The 27,194-nt window shown below is 44.0% G+C and overlaps 1 protein-coding gene across 9 annotated transcripts in view; it reads left to right on the top strand.

Moving 5' to 3' along the window:
* KIAA0319L (KIAA0319 like) overlaps positions 1-27,194 on the top strand; it is a 127,170-nt gene that overhangs the window by 33,409 nt on the left and 66,567 nt on the right. For all 9 annotated transcript variants that reach the window (XM_059690241.1, XM_059690234.1, XM_059690235.1 and 6 more), the window contains one exon: positions 10,985-11,505. In XM_059690241.1, the coding sequence (XP_059546224.1) occupies positions 11,152-11,505 (354 nt within the window). In that variant the 5' untranslated portion in view covers positions 10,985-11,151. The remainder of the gene's footprint in view (positions 1-10,984; positions 11,506-27,194) is intronic.

A 27,194-nucleotide genomic window follows, 5' to 3' on the forward strand; every position in this document is an offset into this window, starting at 1 on the left:
GATTCGTGCACATTGAAAGGAAATTAATTAGAAGAAATATTTTAATATCGCTGTTTTCCCTTTCTCTATAATAGAAGTGTCAACCAAATTCATGATCGATAATGACAGATCAAAACACACACATGCAATTGTTGCCAGTGAGAGCTTTATATGTATCGCACTTGTGATAAAAGTCAACTTAGCCTTTTATCCTATATAATAAAAGCCCAGCTCTCTCGGCCACTGGAGCTTACCATTGCATCGGTGAGTGTGGCAGGGGAGCCAAACCCGGGTTTGAAATGAATGACTCTTTGCTTTTGCATCGGACTGACGGGCTCCCTGGGGGTCTTGGGAACTTTGAAATCTGGGCACAACATTTGGGGGCTCGTCCGGGATTCCCAAGACCATCGAGGGACCCCCGATCCGAAGAGTCTGACTGACCGCGGTATGTGTGTGTGTCGTTGTATGTTCTGTTCAGTGTGAGCTCGTTTCTGGAAACTGTAATTGCCTGAGGGGTCTAGGCGGACGCGCCGTGAACGACCACAGGCGGGGGAGAGTTGGAAGACGTTCCGCTCCCCAGGAGGGATGGATATGCCCCTCACCCCAGGAGGGATGGATATGCCCCTCACGAGGGATGGATATGCCCCTCGCGGAAAGCAGGTCGCTCCTGCTAGCTAGTTTGGTATAAGGCCATTGTCTAGCTTTCGGGTTTGGCTTCCATGGAATTGGAAGCCTGTATTTTCGGGCCCTGTTCAGTGTTCTGTGTTTGTACTGGATGGATGTTATGGGATGGACTCAGACTGCACCTTTGGGTATTGTGATTGATCATTTCAAGGAGACTGGGGGAGGCTTTAGAGCTCCCTCAGGGGTTGGGAAGTTGTTAGGAATTGAATGGATTGTTTAAACTCTGAATGAATGTCTGGTGAAAGTGTGCGAGTGTGGAGGGAGGGGGATTGCCCTCCCCCCTCCTTTGTGTGGCGGTCCGGTGGCCGCCTGAGTGAGGATCTGTGGAAACAGGTCACCCCCTCTCCAAGTAAATGCGTCTGGGATTTCTGTGCACGTGTTAGGAGAAAAGCTGGCTTAAAACTAATGTGTGCACCGTCCGTTTTCGGATAGGGTTTTGGGCTAGCGTATTTAATTTGCTACCTAAGATTTTAAAAAGTTCTGCAATATAATGTTGGCCATCTATCTTTTAGGGGTTTTGGTTTGCTCTTCCCTTGTTTATTGTGAGAATGAGGAAATCATCTTTTCTGTCAGAGAACAGTTTAGACCGCCACAATGTTGAGCTGCCTGACTTGGCAGCCGCCATGTTGGCCGCATGGCATGCCGCTCCCCTGGGGGTCGCCATCTTGGAACAGTAAAGGCCCCTCCCTCTGACTTAGTTAATCACAAAAGGAATGTCTGCTCACTGAGGCAGGATGGGATTTCAGGGGTGGAGTTTTAAGGCGGAGTTTTACTAAGGAAATGCAGATGGGGCAGAAAGTGTGCCTGCCTCTCAGATTTATTTAATACTATTTTTAAGAAGATATCTTTAGTGCTTAATAAATTAGCAATCACGGTCTTAATATAATTTTAGTGATATGATAGACCAATGTTTTGAGCAGTTGGCTTTATAAGGGCCGACAATAGAGCTTGTATTTCTTAAAGGGCTTGTAGATAGAGAATTGAAAAGCTTTTACAAATTCATAAATGCATCTAGGATTTCTGTGCACATGTAAAGGAAAAGACCAGTTTAAAAACGAGTGCGCATAGTTTTGAGCTGAACTTGACCTTTTGCTGTGTACAGAATAAAAACCCGAGACTGTTTTGGCCTTAATAGTTATGGGTTCGCTTCTTGAATTCCCCAGCAGGAAAATTGTGACCATTTTGAAATTTAGCAGCTATGCCAGGATAGCAGTAATCCAATTTCTAAAGTAAAGTACAATTATTTCAGGTAGAAACTGTGGTTTAAAAGTTCTAGCTACCTGGAAAGCATGGCCTTGGTATGATGGGAGGAAAAAGAAATATTAAATGGATGGTAGACCAGTGAGCTGGGACTGGTCACTGATGGTGGATTGTGAAAAGGGCTGGACGTGGCCTAACTTCTCCTTCCTTGGTACCCCTGAAACGTCTGAGGGTACTTCTGGCCTTGGTTTTCCAATGTGTTAAATCTGTCGATTTTGTTGTTTCGCTGAAATCCTCTTGAAGGACATTGAATGGTTCTTTCCTTCCTCTTTAACTTTCGGGGGATTGTGTGAATGGATTACTGATGTAGATTATCAAGAATCTCTAAGGGACTTGTCCTTTATCTGGAGGAATGGCTCCTAGATGGTATTCACCATCTCTGGGACTTCCGGAGGGAAGTCAAAGCTCAGACTGGCTAAGGGTTCGAATCTGGCCTATCTTTTAAAAAGGTAGAAAAGAAGCATTCCTAGGCAGTTTTCTACTGCCTCTGTTCAGGGACTTGTTCTGTATCTCGACACAACTGAAACTGATTTGTTGGTATTTTGTGGTATAAATGTGGCATGCACCTCGAAGTTCTTAATGGGGAATGTACCTAGTTATCGTGTCTATTTAGTCTTGATTTCCTTGTTCAATATGAGTACCGTTTCTATCTGGATAAGACATAGGTCAAAAGTCCTGTCCTGGGATGTGGGAAAGGGTGGCCTCCACATCTGTTCCTGTCAGGCCCCCATCAGGGGACTTGGGCTATGTTCCTGTTATCTGCTCAAGATCCCAAGACTGTAAAAGTACTTGTTCACTGAAAGGGTGTAAGTTGGATGTTTATTTGATGTTTGTATGTCTACTTGGCTATAACTATCTGTTCATGTAAGTGTGGAAGTATATTCTGTGCTAGGTTGGGATTTTGGAATTCTGGGGTAGATTTAAAAGGTATTTGTGGCTTTTCTAGTCTGATTGGGACATTTAAGGGTGGGGCTCACAGTTCCTCAGGGCAGAGATTCCATGGGCCCTTCCCCCTGCCTGTGCTGAATTAAATAATACAGGCCAGTGTCATTTAGCTTGCTGGTTAAAGGAAAACAATGGGCCTTAAAATCTGTAAAGGTGGGCAGGAATGAATCTGGTCAAATGTACTGCAAGGGTTTGGTACCTGTTGCTGCTGTAACTGATAAACAGGGTTACCTAGAAGCCATCAGGACTTTGAAGTTCTCCAAGAGAGGAGGAATCTGACTTGAGACTGGCCAGGACTGGGTGGCTTTTCTTAATCTCTTTCCTTGAGAGGGCTCCAGAGGGCGGACGAGGACATTTGGCCGTGTGCCTCCACACCATCTACAAGACCAGCCCAACCCCAACTCCTCATCAGCACAGACCAGGAGATTGGGTCTACGTCAGAAGGCACCGCCGAGAGACACTGTGGTGCTGACGACCCCCACCGCTCTCAAGGTAGACGACGTCGCGACCTGGGTCCATCACACTCACGTCCGGTCAGTGGACCCATCCATGACCCGGAAAGACTTCATCACCAAATGGAGCATCGATCGATCAAGATCAATGCAACCTGCTCAAGCTCAAGCTACGGCGTGCTTGACCTGCCTGATGCCGGTAACATGACTCGCGATCGCTCCTGTCACTAGGAGCCCCCACAATACTGTGATGCCTGCATCTTCATGAACATGGCTCCAAAGAGACAAGGACAATTTATAGGATCACATGTTTGGTAGCAGAAGATTTGGCTGCCTGAAGCGGCCATGATGCAAATATTATGTTTCATTGTATTGATATGTTATATTAACCTTTGATTCTTTTGCAGGTTTGAATGTATGTTGGCTGTCCTGAAAGGGAGCTGTGTGGGGTGACCCCCAAAAGTAAAGGGTGCCTAGCTGCCAAGAGGGCAGGTGCCCAACTGGGCAGGGAAGGGTGCCCATCAGGTTTTGGTCTCTTTTGAGAGACAGCTAACAGTTGGCAGCCTGTAATACTGTCTTGCAGGCCTGAGTCACCATGCCATGTCAGGGGTAGTAAAGCTGGAAAAAGCCTGTTTAGAATAGAAGGTCTGAGGCATGGTTATGCATAGAAAGAAGGTTTTATGCCAACAGTTACTGTTTTGTTTTAAATCCATGAAAAGGAATTAGCAAGGAAAGTCAGAAAATCTTAGAGTAGATCAATATGGTTTTCTCCTTATGTAATTCCTCTGAAATCTGGCAATGCTAAATAAGTCATGGCAAACATCAGGCTTTGCATAGATACAATAAGACTGATTCCTAATAGTGGTTTTATTAACATAAAACTTTGACTGGAGTATCATGTTTTAAAGAGCCCTGTCCGAGCTCTAAAGACTTGAAGCCACTAAGAATGCCACGAAGAAAGCCTGGTATCCTGCTTGGGAGCCCTGAAGATGGCTGGCACTGGAGCGTCAGGCCCATGCCCTACCATCACTGGCGGTTGGTAAGAGTAGAAGGGGAGCAGTAAAGATGCCTCTGCATCCCTGCAGAACCCCCACACACTCTGGGCCGCAACAAGTAGGAGGGCTACTGAGATGGGCCTTAAAGCCTGGAGCGTGGGCTCAGGTGGAATTGCTACAGGTGAAGGATTCACCTAACTCAGCAGATACCGCAGGCAGGCCTGATGGCAGCTGGATGGCTTGGCTTCCTGGCCCTATGGGGCACATTAAGATTCAACCATGAAATTCCAGCAAAGGTAGTCAGTTACCATTCTTGTTGTATTTATGCAAACATCAGGACAGTAAATAAATTAATCTTGATTTGGCTTTTTAATAGCCATGGAGGAATTTTAAGAAGAAAAATCCTGTTTCAATAGAAGTTGTTAAATCTAAAATGGTTTCTTTCCCTTCCACCGGGCCATTTGTTAAGCTTATAGGGATAGTTCAGTTGATAGTTCTGTGTGCCCAGTATGGGCCTCTAGCAACGGTGGAATAGAAATGCAGTCCGTCTCATGATTGAGCCGGAAGTTCCAAGACAAGGGGGGAATGAAAGGGCGAGGACTACGCCCTCCACCTTGCCCCAGGGTAAGGGCTACACCCTCTACCTTGCCCCAGGGTAAGGGCTATGCCCTCCATCTTACCTTGGCCATGTGCTCAGCAAGCTTCTTCCCGGAAAATAGTCAAGGGAAGTGCACGCCATCACTATGACCACATCCTGTGTAATGAGACACCGACTCGTGCCTGGCCAATCGGCAGGGCCCACAGTCCTTTCTCCTCCCCTTACCCCAACCCCCTATAAAACCTCTCTCCGCACGGAGTTCTCTCTTTCTCGGCCACTGGAGCTTACCATTGCATCGGTGAGTGTGGCAGGGGAGCCAAACCCGGGTTTGAAATGAATGACTCTTTGCTTTTGCATCGGACTGACGGGCTCCCTGGGGGTCTTGGGAACTTTGAAATCTGGGCACAACATGTAATACCCTTTGTAATACTTTAAGCAATAAAACAATAAAACAAAAAAAAAAAGCCCAATACACAAATTGTTCGACTGGGAGTTCGACCGCTCGCTATGATGTGCACTGACTGCCAGGGGGCAGTGCGGAACATGGCAGGCATCAGCAATGTGGTGCTGGCAGCGGGCCGCAGTGGAGGCGCTGCTGGCCCCAATGGGCCCTGACGAGAGTGGGATTGTGGTGGGATGGTGGAGCAGATGAGGGGTGGGTGGTGTCAGGCCAAGGCGGGTGTGAGCCAGGGCCTAATTGCTCTGCTGATTGCCCCGCAGACAGTGACTAGTGGTGGTGGTGGGGGACGGGGCCACCGCCCAGCTCCCAGGCACTGAGGGAGCCAGGCAGGGGGCCCAGCCCTGATTGATCGCCCGCAGGCGGGATGGTGGAGCAGGTGAGGGGCAGGCATCAGGCCACAGCAGGGTGCCAGGCGGGGCTGCGGGGCTGTGGGGCTGTGAGACTGGGGATGGGAGCTGGGGCCTGATCCCTGCAGGCTACCCTGGGGGACCCTACCCTTGCACGAATTCGTGCACTGGGCCTCTAGTATATATATAATAAACTTGTTTAATTAGACCTGCTTTCTGATTTAGCTAAACTTTTTCCAGCCCAGTGAAGCACCCCAACTTCTCTTTCAGGTAATTGTCAGCAGCACAGCAGTAAATACCAACACAAAGCAGATTATTATTGTAGATCATGCAGGGAGAACAAAGGGCAAAATATTAAACTGTAGCAGTGTTTGACTACATTCTGCACAGTGAGAAAACCTGAAGTAATTTTCAAGGTCCACCATTTCTTACTTCTTTTTAGTCGGGTCAGGTTTCTAAGCTTTCTAAATCTCTGTTTTCCAGCTAATAAAAAGAAAATAGGCCGAAACCGGTTTGGCTCAGTGGATAGAGCGTCGGCCTGCAGACTGAAGGGTCCCAGGTTCGATTCCGGTCAAGGGCATGTACCTGGGTTGCGGGCACATCCCCAGTAGATGTGCAGGAGGCAGCTGGTCAATGTTTCTCTCTCATCGATGTTTCTAGCTCTCTATCTCTCTCCCTTCCTCTCTGTAAAAAATCAATAAAATATATTAAAAAATATATATTAAAAAAAAAAGAAAATAGGATTCTACCGAGTCTCCTATCTATCTACTCCAGGACTTCCATGTGGATCAAATGAGATGAGGCACAGGAAAACGCTTCACAAACATTTGGTTAAACTGTAAAATGTTTGCACCTGGCTATAAGCAAGTTGTGTTCCTGGGCTGCAGAAACTACAGAGGCTAGTCGCTAGGGAAAGGAAGCTGGGCATTGCTATGTGATGTCATTACCTGGAGCCCACAGTGAACGTTTCTGGGCTAGGCAGGGCTGCCCCATGGGGTCTTGGCAGAGTTGGCTGCGATTTGGTGGGGTGTCACTCTGGGGTGGTGGCGGGGCCTATGTCCCACTTGGGGGAAGTTGAGTGTTGGTTTGGTTTGTCGGCGCCAGGTCCGTGGTGCTGTTTATTTTTAAATGGCAAGTGCACATCATGGCTACTCCTGCACTGAGTGTTTGCCTCCTGGTGGTCAGTGTGTGTCATATCTACCGGTCAGACAGACAGACACTTAGCCTTTTATATATATAAACAGATATGTAGAAACAAAAAAAGCTTCATTTAAAAATATAAGTAAGATCATAATATATAGATTTTCTGCAGCTTGCTTTTTTTAAAAATGTATTTTATTGATTTTTTACAGAGAGAAAGGGAGAGGGATAGAGAGTTAGGAACATCGATGAGAGAGAAACATCGAACAGCTGCCTTTAGCACACCCCCTACTGGGGATGTGCCCACAACCAAGGTACATGCCCTTGACTGGAATTGAACCTGGACCCTTCAGTCCGCAGGCAGACGCTCTATCCACTGAGCCAAACCTCTGTCCACTGAGCCAAACTGGTTAGGGCATGCAGCTTGCTTTTTTAACTTAAGGTATTGTGGGGATGTTTCTATGGCTGTACAGGGTGGTGCAAAAGTAGGTTTACAGTTGTTTGTATGGAAAATAATATAATAATTAATAAATGATAATACAAGAATAAACTCTGTTTTGCATACTCACAACTGAAACCTAATTTTGCCCCATACTGAATATAGAACTCTACCTCATTCCTTTTAATTATTTTTAAAAATTATTAATTGATTGATTGATTTTTAGGGAGAGAAAGACATCGATTTGTTGTTCAACTTATTTATGCATTCATTGGTTGATTCTTGTACCGTATGTGTCCTGATCAGAGCTCAAACCCACAACCTTGGCATATAAGGACAACACTCTAACCAACTGAGCTACCCGGCTACGACTCTACCTCATTGTTTTTAATTGCAACAATATCCTTTTTTTAAAAAATCCTCACCCAATGATATTTTTCCATTGATTTTTTGAGAGAGTGGACGAGAGAGGGACAGAGAGAAATATCGATGTGAGAGAAACACATCGATTGGTTGCTTTCTGCACATGCCCCATCCAGAGCCTGGGCAGGGGAGGAGCCTGCAATCGAGGTACATGCCCTTGACCGGAATCAAAGCTACGACCCTTCAGTCTACAGGCTGATGCTCTATCCACTGAGTCAAACCAACTAGGGCTGCACATAATATTCTTCCAAAAATAGTCTATGTATAATATACATAAACATTATGTTCTCCCCCCCAAAACACATTGTAGCACACTATACACACCATATTCTTTAGTAACTACTTCCATATTGATAGACATTTAGAGTCTTCAAATATCTCACGAGTATGGACTATATTACAATGAAATCCTAACAACTGAGAAGTTCTCCAGGATAGAGGTAAACAGATTTTTTTAAAAGGTGAAAATACTTTAAAGATTTTTTTTTTTAATTTTTTGAGAGATAGAGGAAAGAAAGAAACATCAATGTGGGAGCATAACATCGATTAACTGTCTCCTGCACATCTTTTACTGGGGTGGATCCTGCAACCTGGGCATGTACCTTGACTGGGAATAAAACCTAACGGCCAAACTTTGGGGAAAAGTCTTCCCACATTAATTACATTCATCAGATTTTTCTTTAGTATGGATTCTTTGATATTCAACAAGGCTTGAGCTGTAACTGAAGACTTTCCCACATTTTTTACAGTGATAGGGTTTTTGTCTAGTATGAATTATCTGATGTCTAATAAGAATTGAGCTCTTCGTAAAGGCTTTCATTACACCATCAAGGTTTATTTCCACCATGTGTTTTCTTATGTTCAGCAAAGGATGTATACCTGAAAGATTTTCCACATTTATTACAATGATAGGGTTCCTTTCATGTATGCATTCTTTAGTGCCTATTAAGAGTTGCTATCAGGAGTTTATGCTAAGAGGCCTAATGAAAGAGCTCCTGCCTCCTCCTCTCCCTCCTGCCTGCCTGTTCTTTTGGGTATGGGGGTCGTGATATTTTGAATCAGTCCTGCTTGTGTCCCATTAATCACTTATTTTTTTTCTTGGGAGGATCTGTATCAGAATCTTGAGATCTGAGCTCCTGTATATTAGTGCTACACCCTTGGCCCGTTCCTCACAATTTATAAATTCCTTTTCTTACATTTTCAATGCCATTAGAGGCCAGCTGTCTTCAATTAAATAAAAACACTTTTGAAGTAATTTAACACTGAAAGACTGATTAAACCCATGCTATCTTAAAATAAAATAAAAAGAGTTGAGCTCTTCCTAAAGCCTTTTCCACATTCATTATATTAATACTAGAGGCCCGGTGCATGAAAATTCATGCACACAGGGGGTCCCTCAGCCCAGCCTGTGCCCTTTCACAGTCTGGGACCCTTGGAGGATGCCCACCTGATGGCTTAGGCCTGCTCCCCGAGAACAGATGATCTAAAAGGAATAATCATATCCTTGGGTAAGGATTTTTTAAAAGTAATGGTCGCATGAAAATTCACTGCCAGTGGGGCTGAGGGTACTGAGGGACTCTGGTGGCAGGCGTGCGGAGCAGCCGGACCCACCTGGGAGCAGACCTGACTGTGCCACATGCCTGCCGTCCCTGGCGGGGCTAAGGGAACTGGGCGCTATCATCTTGTGGCTGTGGGCGCTGCCATTTGTGAGGGCGTGGCAGTCAATTAGCATGGTACCTCTATTATATAGGACTAGTGGCCCAGTGCACGAAAGTCATGCACATTAAAAGGGAATTAATTAGAGGAAATATTTTAATATTGCTATTTGCTCTTTCTAATAGAAGTGTCAGAGATTGAGCGAGACCCAGACCCAGCCAGCTCCACCCCCCATTGGGCGAGACCCAGACCTAGCCAGCCCTCCCAACCCCCCCATTGGGCGAGAACCAGACCTGGCCGACCCCACCCCCGTCAAGACCCAGACCTGGACGGCCCCACTCCTGTCAAGCCCCACTGGGCAGGGGACGCAGTGATTCAGAAGCCCGCCTTTATTTTCTCAGTCACCTGGTGTCCACATTTAGTCTCTTGGACATTTAGTAGGTATTTTCTGGGAGTTAGGTTGGCTTTGGATGATTATCAGTTTGTTACTTTAGCTAGTCATAGCCTTTTTTCAGTTATATGTATAAGCAGACATGTGATTATCCATCTCTTTAATACTTTGATTCTTCTGCATATTTTCTATATTACTTCTAAAATATACTTTATGTTATAATCACAGAGCCAGGGCTAGGGTGAAGAAAGAGGCACATAGGACATAAAATTTAAGGAGACACTCACTCTCAAGGGTTGGGTAAGCCAACCTTGCACTTGAATGACTGTGAGAGTAAACGCCTCCTTAAATTTTGTGCCCCAGGCACCTCTCTTGCCTCATCCTGGTTCTGGCCCTATATAACCCTGACCGAGGTTGGTTATAGACACCTATATAACAAGACCTTAACGTGAACTTTTTCTAACAACTTTCATTTAGAGAATGCTTTGACTTTACTTCATCTAAGAATACAGAAGTGAAAATCAATGCTATGCCTTCAGTAATTCAGCAGCCCAAAAGTTCCTCCATAAGCAGCATTAGCCAGAATTTTGGACCATTTATCTAGGTTAACCACAGTAGGTCATTGTTTTACCTATCATGACATAGCTTGACATGATTAAAATTTTGGTATGCTTGACTACTGGTCTGACTGATACCATGATATGCAAAACCACCTGACTCTGGAAACAGTTGGTTAGAACATGATAAACCTGTAACCTGCAAAAGGTCAAGCATCTCTTTGTATTGCTGCCAGTTCAGTGGGGGACATATTCCAGCTTATTTAGCTATCTGCTCTTCTCGTCTCTTAGTCTTCATATTGTTCCTGAGAAACATCTTTGTGTGCGCCCCCTCTCTCCCGTTCCTCCATACACTGCCACCAGAATAGCTCTTTTGATTTGTTTGTTTTAAGAACTGGATGGAATTCTCTGTAAAAGGTCTACTTGGAAGGGATTTATTTAGAGAGGAACCAGCAATGCATGTGGAGCAGTACTCTACAAGCTAAAATATCCTGAGCCAAAAACACTCTTTTGCATTTTCTGTTCCTCTTACTAGGTAGCTTTCCCACCCTCTTAAAAACAAGTTTTCACAATAGCCAAATGTTGTTGTTCAGGATTCTTTACAGAGTAGTAGTCTGTTTTTATTTCATCTTTAAATATTTTCATTCTTTGTTTTTAGATGCCAGTGAGAGCAGGTGCAAGCAGGTGAAGACACAATTTGGAGTTGGCCTGAGATCTGGGGGAGAAAATTACCTCCGCCTTCTTGAAGGAACCTCCTCTCTCCAGTCATGTTGGGCTGCCTGCTGCCAGGACTCTGCATGTCATGCCCTTTGGTGGTTAGAAGGGATGTGCATTCAGGCAGACTGCACCAGTCCCCAGAGCTGCCAGACCTTTAGGACAGACTCTTCCAATTCCGTGCTGGTGTTTTTAAAGAAATTCCAAGCTGCAGATGACTTTCTACCTGAAGATGTTGCAACTCATATTCTGGGGCTAGGTTGGAGCAGGGCATCTCAGAGGAGGCAGAGCCTTCCCAGAGCTCCACTCAGACCTGCTGTATCTTCCAGTGACCAGCAGAACTTAATCAGGAAGCTTCAGAAGAGAGAGAGTCCCAGTGAAGAAGTTATACCTATAGTGACACAGCGTTCTGAAGTGAATGACTCCAAGGAACTAGGTGATCTGAAAACCAATGGCTCCGAAGAGGTAAGCATATTATGAATAAGGAGCAGAGAATCTGTTAAATCTGTTTTTACATTTGGCACACATAGGTTATGAGGCCTGGTGCTTGTGGCCAGTGCTCCTAGGCTGGGGAGTGTATGTATAAAGCAGCTTAGTGTCATCTTTGTGGGTGCTTCCCAGATGAACAACGGTAATTTGACCTTAGAGATATTCACTCCATGCAAGTCTGACATTGTTTTGATAAAAGCAGAAAGTTGCTCATTATCTAGCCTAAACTGGTTGTTGGCTGCAGATAAGTGCCATTGTGTGGGTGTTAGTCTCCACCAACGATTCTGCAGTGATTTCTGCCAGATTGCAAAACACTTGATTGATGTGGTTGCAGTCAAGTTCTCCTTCTCCTTTTCCCCCATCTCCTGCCTGTAAATATATTCCTTATGAGGTCGTTTCTATTCCAGTCTGAAGTAACCAGGGCTGGTAGTGCAGATTAAGACCCGACCTGCTGGGCTAGGGAGCTGGTTGTGGCTGTTAGCCAAGACGTTTCTACGGTGAATTCTCACAAGCTTTGTATGCCAGAGGAGATAATACCACCAGTAGAGTTAATTCTGCTTATTATGTTTCTTCACTGTTGATCTTCCTGGGCAAATTATTAAAAGGAATGACTCACTCTATGCTCAGTCTCCTTTGATTCCTGTGACTTATTTTTGTATTTGTTTTGTCCTAGTTGTCTCTATCAAGTTGAAGCCCGAGAGGGGAGGCAGTACTGCATGCCTGGCACTGTGTGTGCTAATCATTTTACCATGTCATTTTATTTAATTTTCATAGCAATATTTCCAGATAGGTGTTACTAACCCTGCTTTAGTGTTTCAAAGTTTGTCAGGTGAGGAAACTGAGGCCTAAAGTTAAACAGTTTGATCATGCAGCTAATGAATAGCAAACATAGAATTGGAACCCAGATTTAATATTAAGAAAAGAACTTTCAGTGCAGTATTAGAGATATAGACTTAGGCTTAATATGCCCGTAAACATTTATAGACACTTATTATCAATGTCAGGCACTTTGCTCTGGAGATGTATAGGTAAACAAGATATGATATGTTCCCTCAGGAAGTTTACAGTCTAGTGGAGACTCAGATATGAAAATAGATATTTACAATAGTGTATAATTATTGCATTAGTAGAGTTATATACACAATACAGTAGGATCACAAAAGAGGAAGTGACCCACTTGAGCAGGGAGGTGGTGTGTATGTTCAGAGAACACTTTATAGAGATGTTTAACGTATTTCTCATAGGAAAGTAGGCTTTCACTAAGGGATTAAAGATATTACAAGTATTCTGGACAGAGACACCATGTATGCAAGGCTCAATCTATCAGCAAATATTTATTGCACATTTACTAGAACAGGGCACTATACTAAGCTAGGCACTAGGAATATTATAGTAAATAAGATAAATGTGATTTCTGCCTGAGTAGAGCTTATACTCTGGCAAGGAAGACAGACATTATATCTATAATAATTAGATAATTATAAGTTTGATCTAGGTTGTGAAAGGATAAGTGTAGATTCTTTAAGAGCATCTAGAAGGGACCTAATCAAGACTAAGGGGTAAGGTTAGGCCACTTTAAGAAAGGAAAGTTTAATCTGAGACTTGAAGTAGAAGTAGGAGCTAAGGAAAGAAACAGGCCAAAGGTATTTCAGGCAGAGGGGATAACAATATCAAAGTTTATCATGTGGCAAGATTAAGAAGTTGAGAGACACTGGTCTTGTTTGTCCAACAGAGCAAGAAAGCTAGTGGTGCAAGAAAAGACTTGAGAGGTGTGCAGAGCCTTAAGGCCTTCTTAAAATATTGGTCTTTATTTAAGGAGGGAATGGCATGATCAGATAAGTTTCTGTGTGTTGAATAGACTGGAGAAGGGCAAGAATGTACATGGAGCTCTTCAAGCAAGGGAACCATTGCATTAAAAAAGAAGGTTGAAGATACAGGAAAGGGGATAAACAACAAATAATCCCTCAGAGCTATGGTCCTCAGACTTCAGTGTGCATCAGAATCACCTAAAGACTTGTTAAACATTGCTGGGCCCCACTTGAGAGTTTGTGATTTAGTAGGTCTAGAGCAGCTGTGGGCAAACTATGGCCCGTGGGCCGGATCCGGCCGTTTGAAATGAATAAAACTAAAAAAAAAAAAAAAAGACCGTACCCTTTTATGTAATGATGTTTACTTTGAATTTATATTAGTTCACACAAACACTCCATCCATGCTTTTGTTCCGGCCCTCCGGTCCAGTTTAAGAACCCATTGTGGCCCTTGAGTCAAAAAGTTTGCCCACCTGTGGTCTAGAGCGAGGCCTGAGAATTTGCATTTGTAAAATGCTGGAGAATGCTGAAACTACTGGTCTGAGAACCATATTTCAGGAACCATTGCCTTCTAGGATAGGGAGGTTAGAATTCAGAGAATGGAACACAAGATTAGCTTTAAGTAGGAGAAGAGACATCCCCTTCATTGTGATAGGAAGGAAGAAATGTATGGATATAAATGCAGCTAAGGTAGATTTTGAGGTTTGGTAGAGAACATTGTGGTGGTTTTAATCTTGTTCCTGTTTTTTTTCTGAAGTGGGATAGTTACTGAGAGCAGAAGCAGATAGCTGGGGTGGGGATAGGTGGGTAGAGGCAGGTATATCAGAAGTTTAGAGAGAGTGGTAAAGGTCTGAAATAGCCATTGTGAAGCATAGGAGATGGCAGAATAGGTAAGGAAATAGAAAGATTGCTGGGCAGCATTGAAGATGGAGACCATGAATTTACAAGAGTGGTACTGATAGTTTGATTCATCCAAGATTGGAACTTTGCCAGTCTTGTGTAAAAGGAAACTGGGGCATGGAAATTGAGGTTATTGTCAAGAGAGTGGATGAAGAGAGAGTGTAAGAAGATAGCAAAAGAAGCAAATATAGGTGCTGACAGAGATATGATAGAAGAGATATACCTGATATTCAAAGGTTTTGCTGATAAAAAGCAGACATATGGGGCACAGGTAAATATGAGCCCTGTAAGGATAGGAGGTAGTAGTCAGGGATATTTGAAGTTAAGATTTAGGACGTGGAGAAGTGCTTACAGGATCTAGGGTGTAGCTGTGGAAGGTTGCTGGGGTAGAGTGGAGAAGAAATTTATTGACGACAGGGAGCTCAAAAGAACATACTAAATGAGCTATCCATGTAGACACTGAACTAGACTTCACCAATGATGATGATGATAATAGCAATAGCTAATGTTTACTGAGTGAGCACTTAATATATGCCAGGTACCATTCTGCACCCTTTACATGTATTAACTCTTTTAATCCATACAACAACTCCTATGCAGTACTATTATCATCTCTATTTTATAAATGAGGAAGCTCAAGAAAAGAAAGGTTAAGGAGCATGGCCAAGGCAACATAACTAATATACTAGTATGGTAGTATCAAGACTTGAACCCAGGCACTCTGCTTCTATCCAGAGTCTGTTCTCTTAACTAGGCAAGGACTTGGGGTGAAGAGGGATTTTGAGAGCCAGGTACCAAAGCCATCAGTAAAGTAGGAGGAGTAACTAGTTTGTTGGGAGATGACAGCTATGATGAGTGTTGAAGTGTAGTGCAGCAAGATGGCAGAGGAGAAGAGGTTTTTACAAAGAAGATAGAAGAGTAATTGTTTGCAAAGAGATTTGGGAAGGAGAGTCAATAACATAGCAACCCACCTTCAATCCTAAAGTATGGAGAATAAGTAGCCATCATACATGGAAACAGTATCCTCAGGGGAGTGCAGGCTTACAGTTAAGAATAGCTGGTCACTAACTAGTTTATGGGCACTTGACCTGTGTGGTTATGCAAGTCTCCACACTTAGAAAGGCCCTGTTTTTGGTTTAATGCTCTACTGTTGTTGTCATCTTAAAATTCTTTTTTTTTTTAAAATATATTTTTATTGATTAAGATATTACATATGTGTCCTTGTCCCCACGTTACCCTCTACCCCCCCCCCCCCGCTCGTGCCCTCACCCCCCCCCCCCGCGTTGTCCGTGTCCATTGGTTAGGCCTATATGCTTGCATGTAAGTCCTTTGGTTGATCTTTCCCCCTTTCCCCCACCCTCCCCTCCCCTCCCTCCCAAGCCCGACAGTCCAATCAATGCCTCTCCGTCTCTGGATCAGTCCTTGTTCATCAGTTTATGTTGTTCATTATATTCCACAAATGAGTGAGATCATGTGGTATTTATCCGCTCTCCAGTTCCATCCATGCTGTGGCAAATGGTAAGAGTTCCTTTTTCTTCTTCCTCTTCTTAAAGAATACCTTTCAGCATTTCATATAATGCTGGTTTGGTGGTGATGAACTCCTTTAGCTTTTTCTTATCCGTGAAGCTCTTTATCTGACCTTCTATTCTGAATGATAGCTTTGCTGGATAAAGTAATCTTGGTTGCAGGTTCTTGCTATTCATCACTTTGAATATTTCTTGCCACTCTCTTCTGGCCTGCATGGTTTCTGTTGATAAATCAGCTGACAGTCGTATGGGTACTCCCTTGTAGGTAACTGACTGTCTTTCTCTTGCTGCTTTTAAGATTCTCTCTTTGTCTTTTGCTCTTGGCATTTTAATTATGATGTGTCTTGGTGTGGTCCTCTTTGGATTCCTTTTGTTTGGGGTTCTCTGCGCTTCCTGGACTTGTAAGTCTATTTCTTTCACCAGGTGGGGGAAGTTTTCTGTCATTATTTCTTCAAATAGGTTTTCAATATCTTGCCCTCTCTCTTCTTCTGGTACCCCTATAATTCTGATGTTGGTACGCTTGAAGTTGTCCCAGAGGCTCCTTACACTATCTTCATATTTTTGGAATCTCTTTTCTTTTTCAGTTGGGTATTTTTTGTTTCTTTGTATTTCAAATCTTTGACTTGATTCTTGGGATCCTCTTGTCTGCTGTTGGATCTCTGTAAATTATTCTTTATTTCAGTCAGTGTATGCTTAATTTCTAGTTGGTCCTTTTTCATGTCCTCCATGGTCTCACTATACTTATTGAGGGACTCATTAAATTTATCGGCGGTTTCCATAAAATTCTTGAAAAACCTTATAAACGTGGCCTTGAACTCTATATCCAGTCGTTTGCTTTCCTCCGTTTCTGCCATTTGTGACCTGTTTCTTTGTCTCCGCATTTTGGCTGCTTCCCTGTGTTGATAGAATGGCTTTGTGTGCTAGGTGTCCTGTAGGGCCCAGTGGCTCAGCCTCCCCAGTTACCTGAGGTGGACACTCTTGGTGCACCCCCTTATGGGCTGTGTGCACAGTCTTGTTGTTGTTATGGCTTGGTTGTTGTAGGCTCACTGGGAGGAATTGACCTCCAGGCCAATTGGCTGTGAGAATCAGCTGTGTCTATGGTGGGAGAACTTCTGTGCTGAAGACACCCTTCTGGGGCAAGACTTGCTTCAGTGGGGCTTTGGTGCTCACTGAGACTGCACCCTGAGTGTGTCCCTTATGGATCTGAGGAGTTGTGATCTGGATGGTCCCCCTCTGACCACTGGGTACAGTGGCTCTTGGATCTAAGGATGTGCTAATTTAGCCTCTGCCTGAGGTTACACAGCAGGAACTATGAAGAGAACTGCAGATTCCCCTTCCTTTTTTTGGAGTTTGGAAGTGCCCTGATGATGCTCAGCTGTGTAGCAATGCAAGCTGCTGTGGGGCCTTGGGCCTTCTCTTGGAAGCTCTGGGTCTATCTGGCCTGGCTGCGGTTAGGTAGTTACAGGTTGCAAATGGCTGGGGCATTCATATGCAAAAGCCTCTGCTGCAGCCTGGGCGGGGCGGGGGTCTCAAGGAATCAAAGGGCGGAGGAAGCAGCTATGGCGGAGCCTCAGCCCCGCCCTAAGGAGTTGCGAGTCCCAGTGTCCAGGCAATGGCTGCAAGCACCTCTGAGGGAAAGCTGCCCTCAAGCTCCCCCGCTGCCAGAGAGACCAGTTTCTCCCCGTATGAGTCCTGGGTCCCCAGAGACTTCCCGGAGCCGGATTTCAGAGCCGTGGGGAGCTTGTGTCTCCCTCCGGATTCAAAAAGACAGCCGCGTCCTCAGGTGCCAGACCCTTTCCGCGTGCGCGCGCGAGCCCCCGTGCCTCTGCACTCCACCTCCGCAGCTCCTCTGGCTTTCAGTGTGCTTTTCTCTCCTTCTAGTTGTAGAATTTACACTCAGCCAGCTCTCCTGTAGTTCTGGATGAGTCCGGCTTGTGTTTTTGATGCATTTATCAATTGTTGTGGGAAGCAGCAATTTCCCGGTGTTTATCTATGCCGCCATCTTAGTTTCTCTCATCTTAAAATTCTTAATAATTTTAATAGATTTTGAACAAAGGATCCTGCATTTTCATTTTGCACCAGATCCTGCAAATTATGTAGCTTGTCCTGCAGGAGGTATAGGGAACAAAACATGAAACGACTGAGCATACAAGTGACTTATTAATCATGGAGTAGTAATTCCAAGACAATTCAATGGAATATTTGGGTGAAAGAAAAGGAGGTTGGGTCTCACAGGAGAGGAAGTATAGATGATTATAGGGATAACAGTTTCATATGGTAAATGTTTAACAACTGGGTTTCCTAGAAAACAAAAACAAGCCCTGAATTGTAGACTTCGTCAATTTCATAGTGTAAATACTACCACCATAACCAATTTCAAGCTACCAACATGAACTCACTGAACACAGTTAGGAGAGATGGGTATAGTCATCACACTACAGGATAATTGTGATCATTAAAATTAGAAGTATGCTGGGGCTGGCTGGCAGACCCTGAAGGATGGATGAATAATTACTGTAACACACGTTTCTGTGAAAGAGAGGGCTAAGGCACTACCTTACTATGGTTTCCATGTAGTCCCATTCACCTGCCTCCTTAGGTTTTTATTGTCATAACAGCTTTAACTCAAATTAACTTCTAGATACAATTAGTAGGATAAGTATCCTTGAGAAAGTATATGCTTCTACAAGGTCGGGTCTTTAACCCTTTGTGGTCCAATGTTATTTTTGGAATTCAAACAATCTGGTCCAAATTAATTGACGGGATTGAATGTTGAACTTTTTAATGTTCTTATTGCTCGACGTTGGACCTGCTCCTAGCGCCTGGTCTGTCGAGTTAGCCTCGAGGTTGGACCGAAAAGGGTTAAAGACTAAACATAGAGATTCTAGCAAAACACCCTGGGGGATGGGACTTGTTTGGAAAAGTCGAGGTAGGGGCTGCCACCTTCGGCATGGTCCCCTCAAAGGCCTCCGACCTTTCAGAGATTCCTCCTTACAGACATTCCGACCAAGTCCCGTGCTTCCCACAGAAGTAGACCACAAAAAAGAAAATATGGTAGATTTAGACCTGATAATCTCCTGGAAGATGGTGAAAGCTCAAATTCAATCCTTATAGACTTCATCTGTATGCTTGAAGGAAGATCCTGTGTTGGCTGGGGAGTTCTTTTTCTTCTTGTTCACTAGCTGTGGGCAGTGGCAGTAAATTGCTGCCAGTGAACAGGATCTCAAGTTTAATGGTTTAACATGGAGAATGAGTGTGGGGGGAGGAATATTGAATTTGAATTAGCCCCAAAGGTGGAAGTGAGCCTTTGTGCACAGAGGCATCATATAGCTTGGCATCTGTTGAGAGCTGCAAACATTGCTAAAAAATGGGGCAAAGTGAAGTCTTCAGATCCAGACAAGTTATGTTTGACCTTACATACTGTGCTTAGGAAGGCCATGGATAGCTTTGGAAGGGTGATGAGATCATCTTTCTTGTACATTCAGAACAGTTAACGGTAGGCATTTCTTTCAGGAGAGGACTTGGTGTTCAAACTTCTGTTTATGCACTAGGGAATGGAAGAGAAATGTATACACGGGAGATCTCCTCCTCCTAATTAGGGATGACTGGCTAGCAGCACTAGTTTCTAGTTTGTACTGTTTTCACTAAGGTAGGTCAAGCAACTCTGCATCCAAAATGGGAAGAAATTGCATCATAAATTGTTCTTGTTTTGCCTGAAATGCCTGCAGAGCTCTAGAGGCCCTGTGTTGTCAGTAGCATTTTTCATTCTTTTGGAAATATACATGTTGTATCCAAGAGCAGGTATTGTGGATCTTTTGCAATTCCCAAAGTGGAAAGGAATATCACCAATTTATTTCCCTTTCTCAACTTAAAGAAGGAGAAGCTGATAATGCGTGGTTTAATTACTGCATCGGCTCTATGCCATGAACCTCTAAATTACTAGGAAGAGGAGCCTGCAGGTTTGTTGATTTGGTGCTGGAACATTTGAAGTATAAGCATTTCAGTTTCTGGCAATTAATTTCTGCCTTTGTGAAAGAAGAAGGAGCATTCTCTTTGAGCCCAGGAAATGCAGATCCTATTAGGTTATCCCTACACATAAGGTTTGACTTTAGGAGACTGAGATCCTCCTCTCTCTACCATCCATCTCCCTGTTTCCAGTCAATAATCACAGCATTTCAACCCCTACAAGCCAGGGGCTTTCTGAGGAACAAATGACTGAGTGGGTAAATGAGCCAAGCTCTTGGACACCTCTCTGCTGCCTTTTTTTTTCTTTTCACTGAGGAAAACTTGTCCTGACTCTACATAAGGCCAGAGCATACCTCTTACCAGGAGATATTGGTGTTGAGTGTAGGCAGTGACACAAAAGAGCCTCGTATTCAAGGACAGAAACCCCAGCAGTTCTCTTTCTTCCCTTCCTCCCTGCTTTTGTTTTGGTTTGGTTTGTTTATCGGGGTTTTTTGCTTGGTTGCTTTCTTTTGGTTTTTGTTTTTAAATCTTTCCTTTAATCCTGTAAAATTTTTGCCAAGGGTTCATTTATTACTCTGACCATTATTTCCTGACAAATTTGGAATTACTAAGGACCTAGTTTTTCCCAAATTCTCATCCTTAGTTATCTGAGCAGCAGACACCAAACATTTTTTAGCCCCAGGCCCCCCTCAGCTCTCGGGCCTGTGTAATTTGTATGGGCTTCTAAGCCCTGAGTAACCTAGGCTTTTCCAATACTGTCTGTGTGCACAGATTCACTTCCCCAGCCCCACCTCCCCACCCTTCTAATCTTACATGAGTGGCTTATTGCATGAAGAGAAAACCTGGGCAGCTCATTTCCCTGTGTGGGGGTGTGCAGAAATTCCTACTATTGTACTTTGACTTTTTCTAAAGTTTTAGTGCTTGAACCACAATGCCCTTTCTTTATTTTTTCTCACAACAGCTGCTTACTTTCTCCTGTTACTCTCTTAGTATTCTGGTTCTTTAGTCTGCTTATCTGATTTTACTATGTGAAATGAATTTGATAATGTTTTTGTTGGCTACATTGTAAGTTAATTAATAAGGCAAGAGTTGATTTTAATGTGAATTTCACAGATCCTTGCTAATTGGCCAAACTTGAGCCACAGTAAAAAAGCCGCAAAAGCTGCTAAGACTTAGTTAACAAAACATCCCTCCCCCTTTCTCCTTTCTGTGATGGTCTTAGTTTCTCCAGAGAGGTCTGAGAAGATATAACTTTGAACAAATAACTGCAAACTTAAACCCTGCCATATTCACCAGCCTCATCTTTAGTTACTAAGAATTGGCTTGGGATATGTCTTTCATACCCCACTGGCTTTGCTAGTGTAGGAAGACACTGTCTTTCATCTAGTAGGATTTTTGTGACAATAGTAGTTTTTATTTTAATACAGTTGTGTCTCAAATCAAAATGTTTTAAAAGCTGAATTTTTGCAAATCATCCTATATAATAAAAGCCTAATATGCAAATTGTCCAACTGGGAGTTCGACCGCACCCTATGATGTGCGCTGACCCACCAGGGGACAGTGTGGCATATGGCAGGCGTCAGCGACGTGGTGCTGGCAGCAGGCAGCAGTGGAGGCACTGCCGGCCCCGATGGGCCCCGATGAGAGCGGGACTATGGCAGGATGGTGGAGCAGGTGAGCAGGTGGTACCAGGCCAAGGCGGGTGCAAGCGGGAGCCCGACCAGCAGATGGCAACCAGTGGCGGCAGCAGGGGGTGGGGCTGCTGCCCGGCTCCCAGGAGCTGAGGGGACTGGGCGGGGGCCTGACCCTGATCGATTGCCCCACAGGCAGGATGATTGGAGCAGGTGAGGGGGCGGCACCAGGCCATGGTGGGGTGCCAGGCGGGGCTGCAGTACTGCGAGGCTGGGGGTGTGAGCTGGGGCCTGATCCCCACAGGCCACCCCGAAGGACTGCACTGGACCTCTAGTTCTTTAATATTAAGTAAACACCAGGGTAGCATGTGTCTTACCAAGGAGGGCCTCTACCTAGACCATGAAGTTATGACCCAGATAAGTATCAGCATCCTGTGTGTACCCTGAAATCTACTACTCAAAACAGAATAGCTCACGATGGAGGTTTTTTTCTTTTTTGGTCATCTTGAATTATGGTATTAATCATAACCAGTGCGGCTGGCTTGCTTGATTTGGAGAAGGTAGCTCCCAGACTGAGAGTGAGGAGGAAGGAGGAAGGAGCAAGAGGGAGAAATGAGAGATGGAGAAAGAGAACATGAATAGAAACCTTTCATCATTCTGGATAAAGTTCTTTGAAGAAGAAATAGATGTACTCCTGGGGCATTATTATATGACTTAGAGTTTGTTCAGAATTGGGTTTGTTTTTATGATTTCTGTCAAATACCAGAAAAAATTGCCTAAGAAAATTCACCCAAGTGTTCCAATCCTATATCATCCCCTAAAATGTCACTATTATTTCAGAGTTTCTGAAGTAAGATAATTTGCTTCATATCTCCTTTTCCTGTTTCTTTAAAAATCATAATCTTATGTAATAAAAGGCTAATATGCAAATACTAGTACACCAAATGGTGGAACAACTGAACAGCCGAACAAATGGTCGCTGTGACATGCGCTATGACATCCACCAGGGGGCATGTGTGGAACATGGCAGGCATTGGCTGTGGTGGGAGGGTGGAGCAGGTGAGTGGGGTGCCAGACCAAGGCAGGGCAGTCGCTGTCATCGGGGCAAGCCTCTGCTGGTTACTGAAAATTCTTTAGTAGGCAGGATGGTGCTCGCACCTGCTGCTGGCGCCAAAGCTGCCACTTGCACTCGCTGCTGGTGCCAAAGCCACCACTCACACCTAATGCCAGTGCCGGCCCCGCTCACACCTGCTGCTCGTGCCCGGCGCCGGACCCAATCACTTGGCGCCATCAGTGGGTGTGAGTGTCGGGCGGGCAGGACCACAGCACATAGGAGCAAAGAATTTTCAGTAACCATCAGAGGCTTGCCCCGATGACAGCAACCGGCACCCCGCCTTGGTCTGGCACCCCTGCTTACCTGCTCTACCATCCTGCCACGGCCAATGCCAGCCGTGTTCTGCACATGCTCCCTGGCGGTCAGCACACGTCATAGCGACCAGTTGTTCAGTTGTTCCGGTTGTTCCACTGTTCAGTCTATTTGCATATTAGCCTTTTATTATATAGGATAATAGACATATAAACAGCTCATGTTTATAGTATACAATTTGATTAACTTTTATATATGTATATATCCATAAAACCATAACCACAAAAAAAGATATTCATTACCCCAAAAGTTTCCTCCTGTCCCTTTGTAATCTGTCTTTATCCCTACACAACCACTGATATGCTTTAGATTATTATAGATTTTCTAGAATTTAAAAATAAATGGAATTATACATTATGTACTCTTCTTTTTAACAACATTATTGAGGAACAACTCACATACAAAACTCACTCCTTTTAAGCATACAGTTCAATGATTTTAGTAAATATGTAGAGTTGTATATCATCACTATAATCCAGTTTATTAACATTTCTGTCACTCCAAAAACTTCCCTTGTGCTAGTTTGCTTAAAAGTTCTCATGACCAGCTGGTGTGGCTTAGTAGCTGAGCATTGATCCATGCACCAAGAGGTCCCCAGTTCCATTCCCCATCAGGGCACATGCCCCAGTTGTGGTCTTGATCCCAGTACAGGGTGTGCAGAAAGCAGTCGATCAATGTGTCTCTCTCATCAATGTTTCTATCTCTCTGTCCCTCTCCCTTCCTCTCTCTCTAAAATAAATAAAAACATCTAAAAAACAAGTTCCCTTGTGCCATCCCCACTCCCACCCTCAGTCCCAGGCATCCACTAATTTGATGTCTCTATAAATTTGCCTTTTCTGGATTTTTTATAAACGGAACCAAAACTATGTAGTCTTTTGTCTCTGGCTTCTTTCACTTAACAATGTTCTGATGTTCATTCTTGTATTACTAGAGGCCCAGTGCACAAAATTCGTGCACTTGGGGGGGGGGTCCCTCAGCCTGGCCTGTGCCTCTCACAGTCCGGGAGCCCTTGGGGGATGTCTGACTGATGACTTAGGCCCGTTCCCCGGGGGAGCAGGCCTAAGCCGTCAGTCAGACATTCTTAGCGCGGCCTCGGAGGCGGGAGAGGCTCTCCCTGCACTGCTGCTGAGCTTGCCAGCAGTGAGCCCAATTCAGGGCTTCTGGCTGAGCAGTGCTCCCCCTGCGGGAGCACACTGACCACCAGGGGGCAGCTCCTGTGTTGAGTGTATGCCCCCTGGTGGTCAGTGTACGTCATAGCAACCAGTTGTTCTGCCGTTGGTGGATTTGCATATTAGCCTTTTATTATATAGGAGGATGTGTCAGTAGTTGGTTCCTTTTAATGGCTGGATAGTATTTCATTGTATGGACATCTCATAATTTGTTTATCTACTCAATTGTTGATGGATTTTTGGATTGTTTCCATATTTTGGCTACAGATAAAGCTGCTAGGAATATTTGTGTACCAGTTTTAATTTCTCTTGGATATATGCCTGGTGGTGGAATGGCTGGATCATATTGCAAGTGTGTATTTACTATTTTAAGAAACTACTAAACTGTTTTCCAGACAGTTGTACCATTTTACATCCCATTAGTAATATATGAAAGTTCCATTTGCTCTACATTCTCACCAACACTTGGTATGGTGAATCTTTTTCATTTTAGACATTGTAATAGATGTGTAATAAGATCACATTGTGGTTTTGATTTGCATTTCCTTAATGACTGATGATGTTGAATATCTTTTCATGTGCTTATTTGCTGTCCATATTTTTTGGGTAAAGTGTTTGTTCATATTTCCCCTGACTTTAAAAAGTTGGGGGAGAAACCAAGATGGCGGCATAGGTTAACGCCGGAGATTGCTGCCCTCGAACAACCACTTCAGAGATATAACTAAAGGACAGAACAGACATCATCCAGAACCACAGGAAGGCTGGCTGAGTGGAAATTCTACAACTAGGAGGAAAGAGAATATCATACCCAGACTCAGAGGAGGCGCAGTGCTGAAGTGAAATACTCAGGTGCGGAGTGCGCGCGTGGAGCGGGCTGGCGGCGGAGGGCGCGGTTGTTGTTTTCAATCGGGAGGGAGTTTCAGACTCTGAGCTCCAGATCCGGGCGAGTCTCTGGGGACCAAGACTCAATCGGGAGAAGCGGGACTGTCTGGCTTCGGTCGGAACTCGAAGGCAGCTTTCTCTCCGAGGTTTGTAGCCATTGCTGGGACTCTGAGAGGCAGAGCCCCTGGGGAAGGAACTGAGAGCAGCCATAACTGCTCGCTCCGCCTGCCCTGTAGATCCCCGGGGACCCGCCCCGCCCAAGCCCTGCACAGAACCATTTGCCGGATAGCCTCAGGCAAACGCTAGATTAGCACCGCCCTAGAGATCCAGCACAGAAGCCCTCCCACTGCAGACACAGCGGACTCTCATAGCCAGTTAGCCTGGAGGTCAAATCACCTCCGGTATTGCCGACATCAATCAAGGCTTAAAGGCAACAAGACCGCGCACAAAGACCACTAGGGGGTGTACCAAGAAAGCATAAAAAATGCGGAGACAAAGAAACAGGACAAAACTCTCAATGGAGGATATTGAGTTCAGAACCACACTTTTAAGGTCTCTTAAGAACTGTCTGGAAGCTGCCGATAAACTTAGTAAGACCCTCGAAAAGACTGGTGAGACCGCCGATAAATGTAGTGAGATCCTCAAGAAATCTAATGAGACCCTCGATGTTGTGATAAAGAACCAACTAGAAATTAAGTATACACTGACTGAAATAAAGAATATTATACAGACACCCAACAGCAGACCAGAGGAGCGCAAGAATCAAGTCAAAGATTTGAAATGCGAAGAAGCAAAAAACACCCAACTGGAAAAGCAAAATGAAAAAAGAATCCGAAAATACGAAGATAGTGTAAGGAGCCTCTGGGACAGCTTCAAGCGCACCAACATCAGAATTATAGGGGTGCCAGAAGATGAGAGAGAGCAAGATATTGAAAACCTATTTAAAGAAATAATGACAGAAAACTTCCCCCACCTGGTGAAAGAAATGGACTTACAGGTCCAGGAAGCGCAGAGAACCCCAAACAAAAGGAATCAAAAGAGGACCACACCAAGACACATCATAATTAAAATGCCAAGAGCAAAAGACAAAGAGAGAATCTTAAAAGCAGCAAGAGAAAGACAGTCAGTTACCTACAAGGGAGTACCCATACGACTGTCAGCTGATTTCTCAACAGAAACTTTGCAGGCCAGAAGGGAATGGCAAGAAATATTCAAAGTGATGAATACCAAGAACCTACAACCAAGATTACTTTATCCAGCAAAGCTATCATTCAGAATGGAAGGTCAGATAAAGAGCTTCACAGATAAGGAAAAGCTAAAGGAGTTCATCTCCACCAAACCAGTATTATATGAAATGCTGAAAGGTATCCTTTAAGAAGAGGAAGAAGAAAAAAAGGTAAAGATACAAATTATGAACAACAAATATGCATCTATCAACAAGTGAATCTAAGAATCAAGTGAATAAATAATCTGGTGATCATAATAGAATCAGGGACATAGAAAGGGAATGGACTGACTATTCTTGGGGGGGGGAAGGGGTGTGGGAGATGCGGAAAGAGACTGGACAAAAATCGTGCACCTATGGATGAGGACAGTGGGTGGGGAGTGAGGGCGGAGGGTGGGGCGGGAGCTGGGAGGAGGGGTGTTATGGGGGGGAACAAAAGAGGAACAAATGTAATAATCTGAACAATAAAGATTTAATTAAAAAAAACAAAAAAAATAAAAAGTTGGGTTTTCTTACATATATCTTATGCATATAAGTCATTTATCAGATATGTGATTTACAAATATTCTCAGTCTGTCTTGTCTTTTCATTCTCTTAGCAGTATCTCTTGAAGAGAAGATATAAATTTTGTTGATGTCCAATTTATCAGCTTTTTTAATGGATCACGCTTTTGATATTGTATCTAAGAGAGATTTTCTCTTAAGTTTTCTTCTAAAAGTTTTATTTATTTTTTTAAATGTACTTTTATTGTTGATAGTATTACAGATATCTCCTGTTTTCTCCCCCTTACTCCCTCCTCCCAACCCCTACCACTGCCCTCACCAGGTCTTCACTACCCTATTGTCTGTGTCCATGGGCTATGCAGTGTACTGGTTAATAATAGCAGATTTTGTAATAAAAGAGAACATGATAATTTCAAGAGAAATATCAAAAGTGCTTTATTCAAAGTAATGTCCATCGCTAGCTACACATTTCCCCATCTTTCAGGTAATTTGTGGATACCATCCCAATAGAACTTTTCTTGTTTTGAGGCAAACCATTCAGAGACCCAATTTTCCACTTCTTCGTACTTTTTGAAGTACATACTGCTCAGAAAGTGTGTGTACCATCAATCAGAACAAGTGGTAATCTGA

This window comes from Myotis daubentonii, chromosome 3, assembly GCF_963259705.1.
Source record: "Myotis daubentonii chromosome 3, mMyoDau2.1, whole genome shotgun sequence".
NCBI lineage: Eukaryota > Metazoa > Chordata > Mammalia > Chiroptera > Vespertilionidae > Myotis > Myotis daubentonii.